General features: G+C 40.0%; 1 protein-coding gene across 5 annotated transcripts in view; it reads left to right on the top strand.

Moving 5' to 3' along the window:
- LOC128691278 (sodium-dependent nutrient amino acid transporter 1) overlaps nucleotides 1-18,507 on the top strand; it is a 151,424-nt gene extending 132,917 nt beyond the window's left edge. For 3 of the 5 annotated variants that reach the window (XM_070091566.1, XM_070091567.1, XM_070091564.1), the window contains 4 exons: nucleotides 869-968; nucleotides 1,293-1,469; nucleotides 8,248-8,342; nucleotides 15,110-18,507. In XM_070091566.1, the coding sequence (XP_069947667.1) occupies nucleotides 869-968; nucleotides 1,293-1,469; nucleotides 8,248-8,342; nucleotides 15,110-15,223 (486 nt within the window). In that variant the 3' untranslated portion in view covers nucleotides 15,224-18,507. The remainder of the gene's footprint in view (nucleotides 1-868; nucleotides 969-1,292; nucleotides 1,470-8,247; nucleotides 8,343-15,109) is intronic. The other 2 variants (XM_070091565.1, XR_011392823.1) reach the window with 2 other exon arrangements.
- The last annotated feature ends 3,379 nt before the right edge of the window (nucleotides 18,508-21,886 follow it).

The raw sequence follows: 21,886 nt of genomic DNA, 5'->3' as shown, positions 1-21,886 counted from the left end.
GGGACCGGGGAGGGATAGTTCCTAGGAGGAATGAAAGGGCCAGAAATCTCCCTCCGCTCCCAAGAGGACCTCAGCACCGCAAGTAGCGCAGATGCAGCATGGAACCCGTGCCATACCCTACCCATCATGCTAGTAAACTAACAATCCGGGATAGCAACCTCACATCTGCTGAGCTACCTCGGTGGACAAAAGAGAGGGCGGCCGGATATCTGCCACAAAGCATACCTCCTTCGGCCACCACCCCCGGAATCCGAAAGGTGGCTTCCAGAGATACACCCATCGCCCGAAAGACACCCAAAGCTACTCTGGGATACCGGAGAGGGATCGAGACATCCCCAGGCGATCCAGATTCCACGGCAAACTACGCCACCGCCAAGAACCTCAACGGAATGGGATAGACCCCGGTATCCTTTCCCCTACCTAGGAACTAGCGCGCCTGTGGGAGAAATCCCAAAGGCTAAAAAGAGGAAGGGCAAAAGGGAGGGGTGGGGAGGAGGAGGAGGAAAGGAAAAAGGGGAGGATGGGATAGGGGAGGGGAGATTGGGGGGTAATTAGGTTCGGTCTGAGGAAGAAGACCGACAGGTCTAATTCCTCAGACCAAGAGCCTCTTCACCACGCCAAGGAGCCCCCCCTTGAAGAGGAAGGTCGGTGAAGAATGCTAAAGTATAATCAAAGGTTGTGTAATAAATCTGGTGTTGTTAATAAGTCAAAGAGGGAGTGTGTCAAAGGTGGGGTTGTCAGCAAGGTCTTGTATCAAGAGCCCCTCACCAGAATCAGTGTACCATTCCCTAAAGGGACCTAAATTTGTACAATACAGTACTACTGTATATTAATTTATTTCTCTCGTCTTTGTGTGGATGCTCTGCAGGGAGGTCAATGGATCCTCGACTTGGTGGATTTCTTCGGCGGAGGATTTATTATCTATGTTCTAATCATCGTGGAGACAGTCGCCATCAACCATATCTACAGTAATTATACTCATAGGTTATACAGTACTTGGGGAATGGAAGTTAATAGTTTGAACTGAGGAAGGAAAAGGCTAACTTCTATTGCTCTGACCAAGAGCCCTTCACTGGCTTGAAGTGATCCTCGAAGGGCAACTTTGTGTAGCACGAGCCAAATAAAAAATCTTAATATTTTCACTATAGAGTAAAAAGTCTCCACAAAATATGAATGATGGTTTCTATATGCAAAATTGTAATATAATTAAAATTGTCTTTTTTTTTTTTTTTTTTTTTTTTTTGCTATTATACCCCTTTCACAAACTGCAAAATGTTTCAACATTGTAACAGGTTACTCAAGTTTTCTGCGAGACTTGAAGTTCATGATGGGTGTCAACTTGGGCATCTACTGGAAGTTCTGCTGGATTTTCTTCATCCCTGTGAGCCTCTCTGCCATCCTAGTCTACAGCCTCGTAGACTTCAACCTTCCAACTTTTGCAAGCAAGGCCTATCCACAGGTAGCTTATAGTAAGTTATTTTTATATTTATTATTATTGTTAATATTTCCAGGGGGGATCTCAAACCAGCAGATTTTTTCACATCATTGGTTTATTTATTTTGAGGGGAAAGTGTAAAAGAAAAGGGGTGCACATGACCATATTATTATAATCAAAAAGAAGTGCTGAACCTACAAGGGTCATACAGCATGCATGACCATAGCCACTATAACATAAGGAGCAATTATTACTAGTTTTTATTATTCATGGGGGAGCGTTAAATCCATAGGTCATACAGTGTCTGGAGAAATGAGAGGCATTCAAGTCCAGTTCTTTGGATCAAGAGCCTCTCACTAGTACCAAAGATTTTTTAAAAATATTTATAGTGAAGATTTACATTCATTTAACTGCATGGTTGACCACACTGTTGCCTGAAGACCACTGGTATATAAGGTAGCCATATTGTGCTCAGTTTAACTGCTATCCCACTGGATTATTATTATTATTGGGAGCAAATTTCATATATACTAAAAGACAAAAACACCAACAAAAAAAATATCCTTTTTGGATAATTTGACAGTCTTGTATGACAGTTGGGGAAATAAAGAGAGTGGGTCAGTTGGATTTGTCACCATTGGTGCTGCCTTGGTAGACAGTGCCTGTAAAGATATAGAAATGCAAGACAGTGCACCAGATGGAGATATTGCTCCTAATAGTGTCCAGTAGCTTGATCACTAGTGCACTCAGCTCACACACTGAAGTCCAGGGTTCGAATCTCCTCCGATACAGCTGGAAAACATTATTGACATGTTTCTATAAGACACCTGCTGTCCCTGTTCACCCATCAGTTTACAATGGGTACCTGGGTGTTAGTCGACTGGTGTGGGTCGCATCCTGGGAAAAACTGACCTAATTTGCCCAAAATGCTCTGCAAAACAAGCGTCTTTCTATATATGTAGTAGTACAGTGGAACCTCGGCTTACGAGTGCCCCACCATTCAAGTTTTTCAGGATACGAGCAGTCGCTCGGTCGATTGTTTGTTTCTGGATACGAGCAAAAATTCAGGATGTGAGCTTCCCCCTCAAACAACTTTTATTTAGACCTCCAGATCTTACTGTCATGATGTATTATGTAGTTTTTACTGCTTAAGGTTATAACTGCAACAGAAATAATAGTATTTCTTACCTTAAATTGTGGGTGCTGGTGTTTGTGGATGATTGTGAAGAGAGTGGGGAGTTATGTTGTGGTCCTACTGGGCTGAGGTGAATGGTAGAAGTTCTGGCACAGAAGTTGATGGTTGTACTGGAGTGTGCATAAATTCTATAATGGATTTCTGTTCTATTTTACCCTGCAGTACATTATACAACTGATGGTAGGGCATCAGTTGTTCAAGACACCATTTCAGGGTCAGTCAGTCAAGTCAGTAAGTCAAGTCAGTAAGTCAGTCAATCAAGTCATTCAGTCAGTCAAGTCAGTCAGTTAAGTCAGTCAAGTCTGCAAGTCAGTAAGTCATTCAGTCAAGTCAGTCAGTAAGTCAGATATGGTAATTAAAAGATCAAAACACAATTCACAAACACAGCTAGCTTGTAGGAGAGAAGTGGAACTGAACACACTCACAAAAACTGGGATGGTGGTGTCAGGATGGCAGGGGATGGTGGGAGGTCTCCCCCGCTGACCCACAACAAGGCGGCTGCTTGAGGTAGGGAATGGCCACCACCACTTGTCACATAATGACATAGTATTTTATTCATCAAAGAGTATATATCAGGATTCTATGTTATTTATATTGTTTAATATGTCATATTAGATGAATTGTGATAGATAAATAAGCCGATATTAGCGTCATATTCAAGTATTTTGTCCTGCCTCCTGAGAGCAGGAATTCTGCTGTAACGGATTAATGGCATTTCGATTAACTTAAATGAGGAAAATTGACTCAGCATACGAGCAGATCAGGATACAAGCAAGGTCACGGAACGGATTAAACTCATAAGCCGAGGTTTCACTGTGTGTCATTGACGTCAGCTAGGCCTGTATACCATGTATATGTACTTGTAGTAAATAAAGATATTATTGTTATTATTATTATTAAACAGGTGAGGCCAAGACATAAAAGATCCAGAAATACAAAATAACAATACTGCTGGAGATGAAAAAAGGGGGGATAGTGTTGATACATTACTAATAATAACTGGTGGTGGTACTGACATTAGTACAGGTGCTGCAGATAGTGGGGGAGTCAGGAACAACTGCTGCAGTAGGGAACCTTGCCACAAAAAAATCCTGGCAAACAGGAATCAAATCTGCAGGGTATCTGTAGGCATGAAATATTTGGAAAAACAAATGGGATGTGCAACGTTGACCATCCAAAAATTGCAGTGACCTCATGACCAAGGGAGTATGTAATTATTCTTCTTGTAAACTACTTCACCCTGAAATGTGTTATTCTTCAGTCTATGAAAGAATGTGACAACTGTCAGGCACATCATTTAAGATACCTATAATGGAGGAATGTGGCAAATAATGTTTTATCAAAGATAATCCCAGGGGGCAGCTCAGATGAAAATTCATACACATGAGCTATTAAATCTTTACAACAAATTCACCTTAAACCATCAAATAGTTGAGCCAACAAGACTGGAAAATACACTTGACCTTATCTTTGCTAATAATGATGATCTAGTATGAAATATAACAGTATCAAAGACAATACACTCAGATCACAACATAATAGATGTATAGAAGTACAGACGTGTATATGTAGGGCTCCTGACCAGCAAGAGATCAGTTATAAGGGTGCCTTCACCAAATTCAACTTCGGTAACAGAAACATACAGTGATTTCAAATTAACCATGTCCTCGATGAAACAAGCTGGAAAGATATCCTGAACAACACGGATCCGAACCTTGGGCAAGTTTCTTTACACCGGTTGTCTATGTTCATCCATCAGTAAAATGGGTACCTGGGTGTTAGTCGACTGGTGTGGGTCGCATCCTGGGACAAAACTTGCCTAATTTGCCCGAAATGCTCGGTATAACAAGCGGCTTTCTATATAGTAGTACATATGTCATTGATGTCAGCTAGGCCTGTACATTTTGTACATGTACTTGTAGTAAATAAAGATTATTATTATTATTATTATTTACCTAGAAAGAATTAGCTCTGTGGCACTTGAGGTATACTCAAGGCACTTTCCTCTAAGAAAAAAGAAAAGAAGGTGTAAACTAGAAAAAAGAGATACACTCCCTTTACAGGCGAAGGCAAAGAATCACAGAGGTGCTGAAAGGAGCCAGTATATCTGAAATATGGAAGGAGGCACTGACCAGAGAAATAGAAAATATCAAGCTTAAGCTTAAGGAATCACACAGGAACCAAGAAACATAGGAAGAACTTAAAGCCATAAATGAAACTGAAAAAAAAAAAAATTCATTTCCTATGTGGCTATGCCAAATCTGGGGCAAAAACCACATCCAGTATCGGGCTCCAGATTAAATGAGATAAGACTTACACAGATGACAGCAAAGAAATGAGTGAGATACTGAAGTCCCAATATGGCTCAGCAGTTAGTAAGCCATTAATCAGACTAAGAATGGACAATCTAAATGAATATTTTATGACCTAGACTCAAAATCTGGTTAATTCAGGAATTTATGATATAATCCTAACACCACAAGACTTTGAAAAAGCAATAAATGACATACCTATGCACTCTGTCCCAGGCCCAGTCCATTGGAACTTTGTGTTCAAGAACTGCAAGAAACCCCTTTCACATGCCTTAAATATTCTATGGACAGGAAGCATAGAGATTGGGTCATCCCACAGTCACTAAAAACAAAGGATATTGCCCCACTCCACAAAGGTGGCAGTAAAGCAATTGCAAAGCATAACAGACTGATAGCACTAACATCCCACATCATAAAGATCTTTGAGAGGGTTCTAAGAAGCAAGATTACCAACCACTTGGATATCCATCAATTGCACAACCCAGGGCAGTATGGGTTTAGAGGAAGTAGTTCCTGCCTCTCACAACTACTGAACCACTACAACATGGTCTTGGATGCTCTGGAGAACAAACAAAATGCAGATATAATATACACAGACTTTGAAAAAGCCTTGGACAAGTGTTATCATGGTGTAACAACACACTAAATTAATGATAAAGGAATAACACAAAAAGTGGGTAGATGGATCTATAACTTCCTAACAAACAGTATACAAGGAGTAACAGTAAAAAGAGTAAAGTCAGAGGTGACTACAGTGAAAAGCTGTTCCACAAGGTAAAGTACTTGCTCCCTTCCTTTACCTCATTCTCACATCTGACATAGACAGATGCAAGTCACAGTACCATGTCCTCCTTTGCTGATGATACCAGAAATTGCATGATGAAAATTAGACACATGCAACATCTGGGTATCTTTAATGTAGATGTTTTGCCATCCAGTGGCTTTATCAATGCAAATTCTAGAACATACTTTGAAAGACAGTAGAACTATATACAAAAGATGAGGTATTCAGTCCCTCAGCCTTGGAGTTGGTGTGAAGAGCACCATAATCTCTCTGGCCGCGGGTTCAAATCCCGCCCGTGGTATGGTTTGTTTGCAATCGTGTCATTACGATTTCGTGAGTCATAATCGTGATTCTTGCTGGTATTGTATACCATTCATGTACAGAATTTGCATGACTGCAATCCATCAAGGACACTGCAGATCTCCAAGTGAGCACTAACCAAGTCTGTAAATGGGCCTCAGAAAACAGTATGAAGTACACTGAAGACAAATTTCAATTACTCCACTACTGAAAACTCAAGAAAATTATGAGGGACCATAATGTCAGAGAATCTCATTTTCAAAGATTACAACAATGTATCTACCACATCTACTAGGAAAATGACAGGTGAGAACATTCAATACTAAGGATGCCAGTGATGATTCTCTTCTCTTCAAATTGCCTGTTCTCTCTAAGCTGGAATATTCCTGCACACTGAGCCCCCCTTTCATGGCAGGCAAAATTGCAGACCTGGAGAATATACAGAGAACTTGTACATATAAGTACAATACAATAAAGCACCTAAATTATTGGGAACAGTTGAAGTTCCTTGACCTGCACTCTTTAGAATGCAGGCGAGAAAGATGCACAATAATATACACTTGGATGGGTCTATGAAAGATGAGGTGAATCATAGAATTGATGAGGGAAAAAGAGTGAGTGGTGCACTTAGGAGTCTGTGGAGACAAAGAACTTTGTCCTTGGAGGCAAAGAGGGGAATGTATGAGAGTATAGTTTTACCAACGCTCTTATATGGGTGTGAAGCATGGGTGATAAATGTTGCAGCGAAGAGAAGGCTGGAGGCAGTGGAGATGTCATGTCTGAGGGCAATGTGTGGTGTGAATATAATGCAGAGAATTCGTAGTTTGGAAGTTAGGAGGAGGTGCGGGATTACCAAAACTGTTGTCCAGAGGGCTGAGGAAGGGTTGTTGAGGTGGTTCGGACATGTAGAGAGAATGGAGCGAAACAGAATGACTTCAAGAGTGTATCAGTCTGTAGTGAAAGGAAGGCGGGGTAGGGGTCGGCCTAGGAAAGGTTGGAGAGAGGGGGTAAAGGAGGTTTTGTGTGCGAGGGGCTTGGACTTCCAGCAGGTATGCATGAACGTGTTTGATAGGAGTGAATGGAGACGAATGGTTTTTAATACTTGACGTGCTGTTGGAGTGTGAGCAAAGTAACATTTATGAAGGGATTCAGGGAAACCGGCAGGCCGGACTTGAGTCCTGGAGATGGGAAGTACAGTGCCTGCACTCTGAAGGAGGGGTGTTAATGTTGCAGTTTAAAAACTGTAGTGTAAAGCACCCTTCTGGCAAGACAGTGATGGAGTGAATGATGGTGAAAGTTTTTCTTTTTCGGGCCACCCTGCCTTGGTGGGAATCGGCCAGTGTGATAATAAAAATAAAAAAAAAATCCTTGAGGGATTAGGCCCAGATCTGCACACAGAAATCACTCCTTATGAAAGTAAAAGACTTGGCAGGCAGGGCAACATCTCCACAATGCAAAGCATAGGTGCCATGAGTAAGCTAAGAGAACACAATAAGTGTCAGGGGTCCAAGACTGTTCACCTACCTCCCAACATACATAAGGATGATTACCAATAGACCCCTGGCTGTCTTCAAGAGGGACCTGGACAAGTATCTAAAGTCAGTACCTGACCAGTATGTCAGTTTGCATGCAGCCAACAGTAACAGCCTGGTTGATCAGGCCCTGATCCACCATGAGGCCTGGTCATGGACCGGGCCACAGGGACGTTGACCCTCAGAACACCCTCCAGGTATACCTTCAGAAAAAAAGCACATTATATAAAGGACTAATAAATTTATTTATGTTAAAATGTTATGTGATATTGAGAAGTATAGTTGGAAAAAAGTCAAAATGCAAAATCTAGGACATTTTATTGACAATGTGTTGGTCCTGGGACTGAAATGTTTGAAGTGACCAAGGTCTCAGGACTGAAGTTTCCAATAAAATGTTTGTAAAGTAAAAGGGCGCAAGTGCAACTAATGTGACATTTTATTGTGGCAACATTTCACTCTCCAGGAGCTTTGTCAAGCCATTAACGGCTTGACAAAGCTCCTGGTGAGCGAAACGTTGCCACAATAAAATGTCACATTAGTTGCACTTGTGTCCTTTTACTTTACACATTGTCAGTAATTCTACCAACATATATACAATAAAATGTTTGCAGATGTCCTTTTAATTTTTAGATTTAGTTATCTATTATTCCCCTATACATTTCTGTACCTAATTTTATTTTGGTCAACAGCATGTGGATGGATCCTAGCCGCAGTAGCGCTTGGTATGGTACCTGTATGTTTCATCCATGCACTATACATCAATGATAAATCCTCTTTAAGTAATGTAAGTGAACCTTTTGAATGATTTTGTTGTTCACTGGTTAAAACTGAATCTGTTGAAAGAACTGCTGATCAAAACATATAAACATCTATTATAGCACCATAATTCAAAGTAGGAGAAACTAGAGAGGGTGTGGTAGGTAAGTTTGGGGTGCCAGGTGTAAATGATAATGGGAGCTAAAAGGTAGATGGGATACAAGGAGAATAGAAGCATCAGGGAAGAGAGAGGTGAAGGTTTATAAACTAAAAGAGGAGGCAGTTAGGGTAAGATATAAACAGCTATTGGAGGATATGGGCTAATGTAGGCAATGGGGTCGAAGAGGTATGGGGTAGGTTTAAAAATGTAGTGTTAGAGTGTTCAGCAGAAGTTTGTGGTTACAGGAAAGTGGGTGCAGGAGGGAAGAGGAGCGATGGTGGAATGATGATGTAAAGAGAGTAGTAAGGGAGAAAAAGTTAGCATATGAGAAGTTTTTACAAAGTAGAAGTGATGCAAGGAGGGAAGAGTATATGGAGAAAAAGAGAGAAGTTAAGAGAGTGGTGAAGCAATGTAAAAAGAGAGCAAATGAGAGAGTGGGTGAGATGTTATCAACAAATTTTGTTGAAAATAAGAAAAAGTTTTGGAGTGAGATTAACAAGTTAAGAAAGCCTAGAGAACAAATGGATTTGTCAGTTAAAAATAGGAGAGGAGAGTTATTAAATGGAGAGTTAGAGGTATTGGGAAGATGGAAGGAATATTTTGAGGAATTGTTAAATGTTGATGAAGATAGGGAAGCTGTGATTTCGTGTATAGGGCAAGGAGGAATAACATCTTGTAGGAGTGAGGAAGAGCCAGTTGTGAGTGTGGGGGAGTTCGTGAGGCAGTAGGTAAAATGAAAGGGGGTAAGGCAGCCGGGATTGATGGGATAAAGATAGAAATGTTAAAAGCAGGTGGGGATATAGTTTTGGAGTGGTTGGTGCAATTATTTAATAAATGTATGGAAGAGGGTAAGATACCTAGGGATTGGCAGAGAGCATGCATAGTTCCTTTGTATAAAGGCAAAGGGGACAAAAGAGAGTGCAAAAATTATAGGGGGATAAGTTTGATGAGTGTACCTGGTAAAGTGTATGGTAGAGTTATTATTGAAAGAATTAAGAGTAAGACTAGGATAGCAGATAACAAGGAGGCTTTAGGAAAGGTGGGGGTGTGTGGACCAGGTGTTTAAGTGAAACATATAAGTGAACAGTATTTAGATAGGCTAAAGAGGTCTTTGTGGCACATGACAGGGTGGATAGGGGGGCAATTGGCAGATGTTGCAAGTGTATGGTGTAGGAGGTAGGTTACTGAAAGCAGTGAAGAGTTTTTACGAGGATAGTGAGGCTCAAGTTAGAGTATGTAGGAAAGAGGGAAATTTTTTCTCAAAAAGTAGGCCTAGACAAGGATATGTCACCGTGGTTGTTTAATATATTTATAGATAAGAGAAGTAAATGCGAGGGTCAACCACACCAGAGAGGTACTACCATCCTGCCAAGTGAGTGTGAAACAGAAACCTGTAACTGTTTTACATGATGGTAGGATTGCTGGTGTCCTTTTTTCTGCCTCATAAACATGCAGGATAAGAGATATATCTTGCTACTTCTACTTAAGTCACATTACACATACATGTACATGTATGTATGTACATACCCATCTGGGTTTTGTTCTATTTTCCTAATAGTTCTTATTCTTCTTTATTTCCTCTTTCCTATCTCCATGGGGAAGTGAAAAAGAATTCTTCCTCTGCAAGTCATGCATGTTGTAAGAGGTGACTAAAATGCCGGGAGCAAGGGGCTAGTAACCCCTTCTCCTATATAAATTACTAAATTTAAAAAGAAAATGGAAGTTTTTCTTTTTAAGGTCACCCTGCCTTGGTGGAATATGGCCAGTTCATTGAAAAAAAAATTCTTGGAGAAATGCTAAACCCATAATTCATGAGGCACATGAGTTGATCTGAAGAAAGTGCAGGCTTCACAACAGCCAATTGTTGCCAACTTTGGAATTGGCAACACTTCTGCTGGTCATAATTTCACTTCTAAAGTTCTCATCCTTTATACTTACCAAAGATTATCCAAATTTGTGCTTATGTTATTTAGCTATTTTCTTACATACACAAACTCAGGGTGGTTAGATAGGATGGTGGGAGCATACACACTGCAGTGGACCCCTGCAAATTTGCAGCTTCAGTAATTCATAGATATTTCCTTAGAACCTAACTAATAATTATTTGCAGAAATCCCCGCAAATCATGGAATTTTTTTTAGCTTTTTTCGTGGCAATATATAGTTTTTTATGCATTTTAATGCTAAATAATAAGAAAAAATATAATTTAATAATTTTGATGAAGGAAAAAAGGTGAATGATGCGTTGAGACATCTATGGAGACAAAAAACGTTATTCATGGAGGCAAAGAAGGGTATGTATGAAAGTAAACCCCACCAAATGACTACCTCACTGGCAACTACCCGAACACACTGTTCCTAGCTCCGACTAACCCATACGAAGTCTCCCTTATTATCAACGCACTAAAAAACAAGGCAGGAGATTTAAATACCTTACCACCCTTTATATACAAAAAAGTGTCACAAGTACTATCACCAATCATTGCAACACTCTTTAACAAATCCATTGAATCCTCCACCTTCCCTACAGCTCTCAAAATAGCAAGGGTCACCCCGATCCATAAAGGAGGAGACCAAACAGAGTTGAATAACTATAGGCCAATATCCAATTTACACCCTCTCTCAAAAATCTTCGAAAAATTAATTCATAAACGAATCTACTCCTACCTCATCTCCCAAAACATTCTCAACCCCTGCCAATTTGGATTCAGGCCTAATAAAAATACTAATGATGCTATTATACACATGCTAGAACATATATACACTGCAATAGAGAAAAAAGAAGTCCCACTGGGGATCTTCATTGACTTACGTAAAGCTTTTGATACAGTTGACCATGACTTGCTCCACGTAAAATTGTCACACTATGGTATTAGAGGGCACTCCCTCAACTACCTCAAGTCATACCTCAGCAACAGAAGCCAATATGTGTACGCAAATGGGGCAAGCTCTTCCGCTCAACCAATTACAGTTGGTGTCCCACAGGGAAGTGTCCTTGGCCCTCTTCTCCTTCTCCTATACATAAATGACCTACCAAATGCTTCGCAATTACTCAAACCCACACTTTTTGCAGATGACACTACATACGTCTTCTCTCACCCGAGCCCAGTCACGCTAGCCAATACTGTAAACACCGAATTACAGAAAATATCTACCTGGATGAGGACTAACAAACTTACACTAAACATTGACAAAACCTACTTCATTCAGTTTGGTAACAGAGCTACAGATGTACCTCTTAACATAACGATAAACAGATCACCTATCACAAAGCTAACAAAGGGAAAATTCTTAGGAATCCACCTTGATAATAGGCTCAAATTTCATACACATATACAACAAATTTCTAAGAAAATTTCCAAGACTGTAGGCATACTATCGAAGATATGGTACTATGTTCCACAGTCAGCCCTCCTGGCCCTTTATCACTCTCTTATTTACCCCTATCTCACCTATGGAATTTGTGCATGGGGCTCAACAACAATTAACCATCTCAGACCACTAATTACCCAACAAAAGGCTGCAGTTAGAATGATAACAAATTCTCACTACAGGCAGCACACTTCACCAATATTCAAAACACTCAACCTACTCACCATACAAAACATCCATACTTATTACTGCACCTATTACATACATAGAACACTTAACTCTGATATTAACCCTCCCATCAAACATCTTGCCAACCTCAACAGAACACATGACCATAACACAAGGCACAGATCACTCTTTGATGTTCCTCGTGTCCATCTCACGCTATGCAAAAACTCAATGCACATAAAAGGCCCTAAAATCTGGAATTCATTACCTGTAAATATAAAAGAAACACTACCTGTTTATAAATTCAAGTCTCTTCTGAAAGATTACTTACTCACTCAAAACCAAATAAATACTGAATAACTGAACCTTATAAATTGTATATCCTATATGTTACTCACAATTATATCACACAAATGTTAAACCTAGGACCCAATCTAACTTTGTTATTTTTTTAAATACACTACCTAACAGAATACTCCATTCGACTGAATGTACAGCAATGCATGCAACCATATGATCTGTCTTTGTAATACTCATTTGTGCTTTATAGTTATCTGCTTACAATAATGTTTTATCACTGATTTCATCATTGCTTAGTTAATCTTAAGTTAATTTTAAGCCAGCCCGTAATGCTATGCATATAAGTGGCTTTGGCATGCTGCTCTTACCTGTATTTTTTTGTACCTCTGTATTTTTTAATTTTTATTATCACACTGGCCGATTCCCACCAAGGCAGGGTGGCCCGAAAAAGAAAAACTTTCACCATCATTCACTCCATCACTGTCTTGCCAGAAGGGTGCTTTACACTACAGTTTTTAAACTGCAATATTAACACCCCTCCTTCAGAGTGCAGGCACTGTACTTCCCATCTCCAGGACTCAAGTCCGGCCTGCCGGTTTCCCTGAACCCCTTCATAAATGTTACTTTGCTCACACTCCAACAGCACGTCAAGTATTAAAAACCATTCGTCTCCATTCACTCCTATCAAACACGCTCACGCATGCCTGCTGGAAGTCCAAGCCCCTCGCACACAAAACCTCCTTTACCCCCTCTCTCCAACCTTTCCTAGGCCGACCCCTACCCCGCCTTCCTTCCACTACAGACTGATACACTCTTGAAGTCATTCTGTTTCGCTCCATTCTCTCTACATGTCCGAACCACCTCAACAACCCTTCCTCAGCCCTCTGGACAACAGTTTTGGTAATCCCGCACCTCCTCCTAACTTCCAAACTACGAATTCTCTGCATTATATTCACACCACACATTGCCCTCAGACATACCTCTGTATGTATGCTAAAATTACTAAATAAATAAAAAATAAAGTGGTACCAACACTCTTATATGGATGTGAAACTTAGCTTGTAAATGCTGCAGCAAGGATGTGGTTGCAGGGGTTGAGTCACAGCTCCAGGCCCCACCTCTTTACTGATTGCTACTGGGTCCTCTCCCTATTCCATGAGCTGTATCAAACCTCATCTTAACACTGTGTATGGTTCGTGACTCCACTATGTCACTTTCTAGGCTATTCCACTTCCTAACAACTCTATGACTGAAGAAATACTTCCTAATGTCCCTTTGACTCACAGGAGTCTTTAACTTCCATTTGTGACCCCTTGTTTCTGTGTCCCATCTCTGGAACGTCCTGTCTTTGTCTACCTTGTCAATTCCTTGCAGTATTTTATATGTCGTTATCATGTCTCCCCTGACCCTCCTGTCTTCCAGTGTCATTAGGCCGATTATGGGACCTGACGATCTGTTGGAGTGTGAGCAGGGTAATATTTAGTGAAGGGATTCAGGGAAACCGGTTATTTTTATATAGCCGGACTTGAGTCCTGGAAATGGGAAGTACAATGCCTGCACTTTAAAGGAGGGGTTTGGGATATTGGCAGTTTAGAGGGATATGTTGTGTATCTTTATACGTATATGCTTCTAAACTGTTGTGTTCTGAGCACCTCTGCAAAAACAGTGATTATGTGTGAGTGAAGTGAAAGTGTTGAATGATGATGAAAGTATTTTCTTTTTGGGGATTTTCTTTCTTTTTTGGGTCATCCTGCCTTGGTGGGAGACGGCCGAATTGTTGAAAAAAAAAAAAAGTATGAGTGATGGTGAAAGTGTTGAATGATGATGAAAGTTTTTTCTTCCTTTTTGGGTTTTTCTTTCTTTTTGGGTCACTTTGCCTCAGTGGGAAATGGCAGTGTTAAAAAAAAATGTATGACTAATCACCTAGATGAAGTTGTTCCCATCTTAGTACTCTTCTTGGAAGGCAACACAGTGATCCCAGTGCTTTTGCCACTTCTTGTAGTATTTCTGGAGCTCTTCTCTCTTAACAGTGTCTAGCACGGCCTGCATTTCTGTTGTAATTTACTCCACGTCATTAAAATGCCATCCCTCGAGTCATTTTTAATTTTGGGTAGAGAAATTCACAGGGGGGGCTAAATCTGGGAAGTAGGAAGGGTGGGAGATGACTGCTATATTGTTTTTGTCCAGAAAACAATGGCCTTTCTGATCTTGAGTCAGCAAGCAGGACACAAATTTTGCAGCCACTTGCCTCATGTTGAAATTTATAGTGAACATGCTTTGACACGACTCTTAAGAAATTCCTACAGCACTTGCAATACCCTGGATACTATTATGATCTTCTTGTAAAGCCTTTCTCACTTTTTCAATGATGGCATCTGTTTTTGACAATGGACAACCAGAACATTCATCATCCTCAACTGATGTTCATCCTGCTCTTAACTGAGAAAACCATTCAAAACAATGTCCAACCCATTGCTTTGTCACCAAATGCTTGCTAAAGCATTTGGTGACAAACAGAATTTCACACACAAATGCTGTTCTTTCTTTTAAGAATCCATTTTATTATACAAAAACTAGCAACACACTAACATGACAAAAAAAATGCCAGTCTAACTTCAGTGGAATGACCGATCATACTGAAACTCACCACACTACTTCACGACCATGATCTACACTGCCACCATATTTTACCCAGGAAGTGGCAAGAAAATCTGAGTAAGGGAACTTTTTGCTAACACCTTGTAGGGACAGATTTGGATAAATGTACGTAACTATTATTCTTTTCTCCTTTTACAGAAACTGATGTCGGTATTCAGACCCAAAGACACATGGGGACCTAAGAGAAGAGAGGACAGAGAGAAGTGGGAGAAGCTAAAAGTAAGACATGGAGAGGCACAAGGAACTGCTTAGAAAGAATAAGCTTTAATATCAGTTGCATTTTCTGAAGGTGTTTTGTGCTTGAGAGCTTGTGTTACAGTAGAGCAAGAATGCAAGCAAAGACAATAATTTACAGGAAACAATTGTCACAAACATACATGTATTCATAATTTTCTTTCTTTTAAAGAATTCAGTTAATAGAGCTATAAGCATAGCATTAATGCTGCATTTAATCATTTGAATTGTGATGTCTGGGTGCTTCAGAAGAGACTGATAGGGAATGAGCGGTGGTCAAAGTGATTTGCCTCTGCGGGTAACCCTACCTTGGTAGGAAATGAACAGTGTGTTAAATGAAGATAAACACTATTAGCAGAAAATAAATATTGTTTCAGGTAAACCTCACTAATACATCGAGTTAGTTTCCAGACCGCAAACAAAATGAATATTGCCTTGAAGCAAATCACAGCCTTTTTTTCACTTGCCTTTTTTCACAGTCTTTTTTTTTTCTCTCTCTCTCTTCCCAGGGCATATAAAAGCCTAAAAACATGTTTACATTATCATTTAAGTGTGCAATAGCACTGGGGCTAAAAAAAAAACATGTAAAAGTTTAAATTGCCAACAACCATCTTAAGAGTAAGGCAAACGCTGAAAATAATAAATATAGTGGTCCCTCGTTTATCGTTAATCCGCTCCTGGAAGTACGAGAATTATCGAAACAAGACTATTTTCAAATCAATTTTCCCCATAAGAAATAATGTAAATACAATTAATCCATTCCTGACACCCAGAAGTATTAAATTATTATTATAATCAAATCAGAAGTATTAAAACAAAAATTTTTTTTACATGAAATATAGATGTAGTACATAAACAATACAATGGGACATGATGAATGAAACATTAACAGCATAACACTTACCTTTATTGGCGATTTTTCTTAGTGTATGGAAGACTGGAGGGGAGAGATTGGATTAGTTACTGTTTGGAAGGGAAATCCCCTTCTATCAACACCTCAGGTACCAAGTCCTTTTCTGGGGTTCCATATTTCTCTTCTCCGTTTCTTAATGCCACTAGGACCAGCTTGAGAGTCACTGGAGTCCTGTCTCGCAAAAAAAGTGTCCAGAGAGCTCTGTTTCTGGCGTCTCATTAAAACTTCCCTAAAATGGGCCAAGACTCTGTCACTGTACAAGTTGCTGATATGGCTTTCTACATCCTTCTCAGGGTGATGCTTCTCCATAAATCTTTCCATCCTACCCCACATTTCAAAAATCTCCTTAATTTCTGAAGGCACCTTCTTCCATCTCTCTTCCTCCTCCTCTGCAGAAAGATTCTGAGCTGCGATCTGTTGCTGTTCCTGCTGAAGCTCTTACAGCTCCTCAGTGGTTAGCTCTTTGTTGCAGTCCTCCAAACTCACATCCAACCCCATGGAACTCCCCAATGCTACAACAGATTTCACAACATAGGCTCATCAGGGTCAGCCACAAACCCTTCAAAATCCCTCTTGTGGACGCAATCTGGCCACAATTTTCTCCAAGGAACAACAGCTTCCTTGATTTCCTTTTTTCTTTGCCATGATGGAAGATATGGTTGTATGGGGTTTGTTATACATCCTGGCCAGTACGGCCACATGTATGCCACTTTCATATTGTTCAATGATGTTTTTCTTAAATTCAATCGTATTTCTCACCTTCTTTACCAAAGGCTTGGCACTAGGAGCTTTCTTTGGAGCCATGGTAGCTTATTTAGCACTTGCAAGCACTAAAATGAATGGAATATTATGAAATATTTCATATGAACAAGTGAGGGGACCGTCGCTCATTGGTAAACAATGGCACACTGGCTGGGAAGGGAGGCTGAGGCGGCTCAGAGCCGTGAGTACGGGTCCAGGACGAACGACGATTAGCGAGTCAACCGACCATTTGTGAGCCAATTTTTGGATGAAAATAACGCGACGATTTCCGAAATGGACTACTATCGAGCCCAACTATTATCGAGGGACCACTGTACGAATATACAGTAGGATCCCCGTATCCATGGGGGATATCCATTCAAAGGACCTGCCATGGATACCGAAACTGTGGATAGTAGCAAACCCTATATACCTATTATAAAGTTTAATTGATAAACTTCTCCATGGGGAAGTGGAACAAAATTCTTCCTCCGTAAGCCATGCGTGTTGTAAGAGGTGACTAAAATGCCAGGAGCAAGGGGCTGGTGACCCCTTCTCCTATATACATTATAAAATTTGAAAAGAAAAAACTTTAGTTTTTCTTTTTAGGTCACCCTGCCTTGGTGGGATATGGCTAGTTCGTTATAAAAAAAAAATTGATGGGAAGCACTTCACAGCTTCTCTTAGGCTTTGAAGAACTGCCAGCTTCTCTACTTTCGTGCTTTGGGGTCATTATTAAGCAAGATTAAGAGGTATTTTTGAGCCACAGTAAACCGTGTATAACTGAAACCCCGGATACAAAATCAGTGGATACGGGGGTTCTACTGTAATTGAAAAGCACCATATTAACAAAGCACTATAAAGCAAGAGCTGTATTAATAAGGGATAGATGTACTCTTATAAATGAATCACCAAGAAGCATACAGTAAGGTGCATTTACAGGGATAGGCTCATCTTCCTGGCAAGCAGAAACAAGAATTCAAGTCTTCATGCATAGCAGATACGAAGGCAGTTCAAAAGTTACCCTCTACAGCCTTCGTCTCTCTCTGGCACAAGAAACCCCAGCCAAGCTGCTCCATGATATATAAGTTGCTCATACTTCCCTACTCAGAACAGATGACTGCCCATGAGGGACAAAGGGGGTGAAATTTCTGAGTAGCTGGCTGCATATTAGTGACCAACAGGTATCTACTACTACTGACAGTGGCTCTACCTAATCTAACATGCAGTGCCACCAGCACCTGCTAGTGGGAATTCACTAAAGGACAGGTAAGCAGCAACAGTTTTTTGCCCCTCACAAGTCATTTCACTTACAAGAGAACTTGTGGTTTCATCCTTCGTCTGATAAATCCAAGCAGGTCATTTAGTACAAGGACTGGCAGTGGCTCAATTCTCCATCTAATTCATGAGACAGACACATTATATCACTTGACTATAATATTAGAATGTATACTGTTGTCTAATATGCTCGATTAGTATTTTATTTTCAAGATAACCAAGTAGCATATAGTGACACTTCGACAGCACTGTATTACATTATTAAGAATGAAAATGTGCACATAAATGCCAGTGAATAATTATGTGACAAAGTATCGAATTGTTTTTTGTGCATAGTACTGACAAAATCTGAAATAAATGTACTTTTATTTGTTTTGGTTCTTTATCCTGTTCATTATTGTATTTTTTTTTAACACGTTGGCCAACGTGTTGGGAGAAGGGATTAACTATTTTTATTATCATAATATCCATGGAGGTTAAAAGAGAGAGTGCTGAATCTGTAGGGAAAATAGAAGGCAATCAGATTTGGTACAAAAAAAAAAGGAGCACAGGTCCAATAACTTTAAAAGAATCAAGAGGATTTATGCTGATTAAATAAGAGATTTAACTCATTTAAATAAATTGTTATGCATCACGTTTCATACATAATATTCGCATACTGCATTTCATTAGTGATTTAATTGATGATGTTTATCAATCAACAAATATTTTACCTTAATTCAAGAATATTAAGTAAACTAGCCTCAACTACAGCAATAATCAACAACCATTTATGTATATATCACCTTGTATAAAATTCCTTATGACTGTTTTAGTACTTTAGCATATAATTATATTCCGTTGAATATTACACAAGACTTCTAAACAAATTAGAGTTCTCTGAGATTTTTATTAAGGCACTGCAAGCTATAGGTATAAAATTTTCTAGAAAGTCCTATGAGAAGTTTCAGGAATGAGGAAAATCTGTTTCATAATCCATTACTAACTTGTCCACCCAAAGTGAAACAGACATTAAATCCCAAAGTTCTCTTTAAAGATAGACTGCATGAATAAACAAAGATGGACAGGAGGGTGTGAACTGCGGTTCATAAATTAACAGCCTGATGCTCTACCAATTGTTTATTATGACTTAATCAGAGTTCAAAGACTAAATTTTCCATATTTTTTTAATTAATATATTTACATGCACTGAATGAACATCAAAGGCACTCAATGCCTTGGGGTAAAAATTATTATTATTATAATCAAAAGAAGCGCTAAACCACAATGGCTATATAGCACTGCAGGGCAGGGAAGGAAGTGAGGGTATTGGGTGGCAAAAGGGAGAGGGATGATGAGTAGGGTACAGAGAACAGCGGGGCAGTGGATGGTGCAGGGGTAGAGGGTAGCAAGAGATTGAGGTAGAAAGGGCTGAGGGGAGTGCTAAAGGTATCATCATCAGAGTTTGTGGAGTAAATCAGTTGTTGTCAAAAAGTCAATGAGTCCAGATTACAGGAGGGTCCATCAGCAAGAAGGGAAGGTAAAGAGAGAGCAGCAGAGTGGAGACGACGTTGGAGGTAAATTCTGTGGGCAGTCTAACAGAATGTGGCTAACCAATACTGGAACCTGACAATTCTCACAGAGAGGAACAGGGCTCCTCTCCATGAGATACCCATGAGTAAGATGAGTGTGGCCAATGCGAAGACGGGAGAGAGTAGTCTCCCAACCTCGACACTGACGACAAGAAGACGGCCAGTAACCTATACTCGGTTTAATAGAATGAAGTTTGTTATTGAGCAGATCAGACCAATGTTGTTGTCAATGGGCGTGAAGGTGGTTAGCTATTACAGTACTGCTGACTGCACAGCAGTGTTTGCCTGTTCATTGCCCTGTACGTCAACATGACCAGGGACCCAACAAAAAACAATATCTTTATGCTTCGTAAAGATACGGCGTAACCAAAGTTGGATATGGAGAACTAGGGGGTGAGGTGTATCAAATTTTCGTATAGTCTGTAAAGCACTAAGGGAGTCTGAAACAACCACAAATGATGACACAGGCATAGATGCAATATAGATAAGTGCTGAAAGAATGGCATACAATTCAGCAGTAAAACCATATGTTCTAATCTCGCCAATAAAATCCCACGTACCAATGCCCATGCCGGGGACTACCTAGATGGGAATTTCCCAAATTCCTTCTATCTTGCTCCAACTGAGTCCACGGAAGTCACCGAGATTATAAAGTCAATTAAAAATAACTCAGGGAATCTGTCTCATGTCCCACCATTATTGTACAAGAGAGTGGCCCATGTCCTCTCGCATACTATCTCATTGCTTTTTAACAAGTCACTAGAAGCTAGCACCTTCCCGAAACTACTCAAGACGGCAAGGGTTACACCAATACATAAAGGTGGTGACTCTACAGATTTAAACAACTATAGGCCAATATCAAACTTACCATTGCTATCCAAAATCTTTGAGAAACTCGTGCACAGGAGACTATATTCATTTATAACGTCGCAAAACATACTCAACCCCTACCAATTTGGATTCAGGAAAAATAAAAGCACTAACGATGCAATTATAAAAATGCTAGATCTGCTTTACACAGCATTGGAAAATAAGGAATATCCACTAGGAATTTTTATTGACCTAAGAAAAGCTTTTGACACAGTAGACCACGGCATCCTACTCCACAAACTTGACCATTATGGTATAAGAGGCCATGCGCTTGCATATTTCAAATCTTACCTTACTAATAGGTATCAGTATGTCACCATTAAAGACACAGCATCAACAACACAGCCACTTAATACTGGAGTTCCACAGGGAAGTGTCCTTGGTCCCCTGCTCTTCCTCATATACATCAATGATCTTCCAAACGTATCTCGACACCTGAACCCCATTCTCTTTGCTGACGACACGACTTATGTCATCTCTCACCCTAATCTTGCAACCCTCAACACCATTGTTAATGAGGAGCTGATCAAAATATCGACTTGGATGACAGCCAATAAACTTAAGCTTAACGTTGACAAAACCTACTACATTATGTTTGGTAGCAGAGCAGGAGATGCGCAAATTAATATTAAGATCGACAACACTCTAATTACCAGGCATAATGAGGGCAAATTCCTAGGCCTATTCCTCGACAACCTGAACTTCAGCACCCATATCCAACACATAACCAAAAAAGTATCCAAAACGGTTGGGATCCTCTTCAAGATATGATACTACGTGCTGCAAACTGCCCTTCTCACACTATACCATTCACTTATATATCCATACCTCACCTATGCTATCTGTGCTTGGGGTTCAACTGCAGCAACACACCTAAAGCCAATAATAACCCAACAAAAAGCCACAGTAAGAATAATCACTAAATCCCATCCCTGGCAACACACCCCCTCACTCTTCATAGATCTAAACTTACTCCCTGTTCAGTACATCCACACTTACTACTGTGCAATCTACATCTACAGGACCTTAAATTCCAATATTAACCTTGACCTAAAATGCTTTCTTGATAGTTGTGACAGAACCCACAGGCACAACACCAGACACAAACATCTCTGACATTCCCCGTGTCCGACTAAACCTTTACAAAAATTCAATGTATGTCAAAGGCCCTAAAATCTGGAACACCCTACCTGAAAATTCCAAAACTGCAGACACATTCATCACCTTCAAAACTACCATCAGAAAACATCTTATCTCCCTGATACACCCTGTCAACTAATAATACGAATACCACCTGGTGGTTCACAC

Source organism: Cherax quadricarinatus, chromosome 36 (assembly GCF_038502225.1).
Source record: "Cherax quadricarinatus isolate ZL_2023a chromosome 36, ASM3850222v1, whole genome shotgun sequence".
Taxonomy (NCBI): Eukaryota; Metazoa; Arthropoda; class Malacostraca; order Decapoda; family Parastacidae; genus Cherax; species Cherax quadricarinatus.
This window is presented reverse-complemented; position numbering and strand designations above follow the sequence as displayed.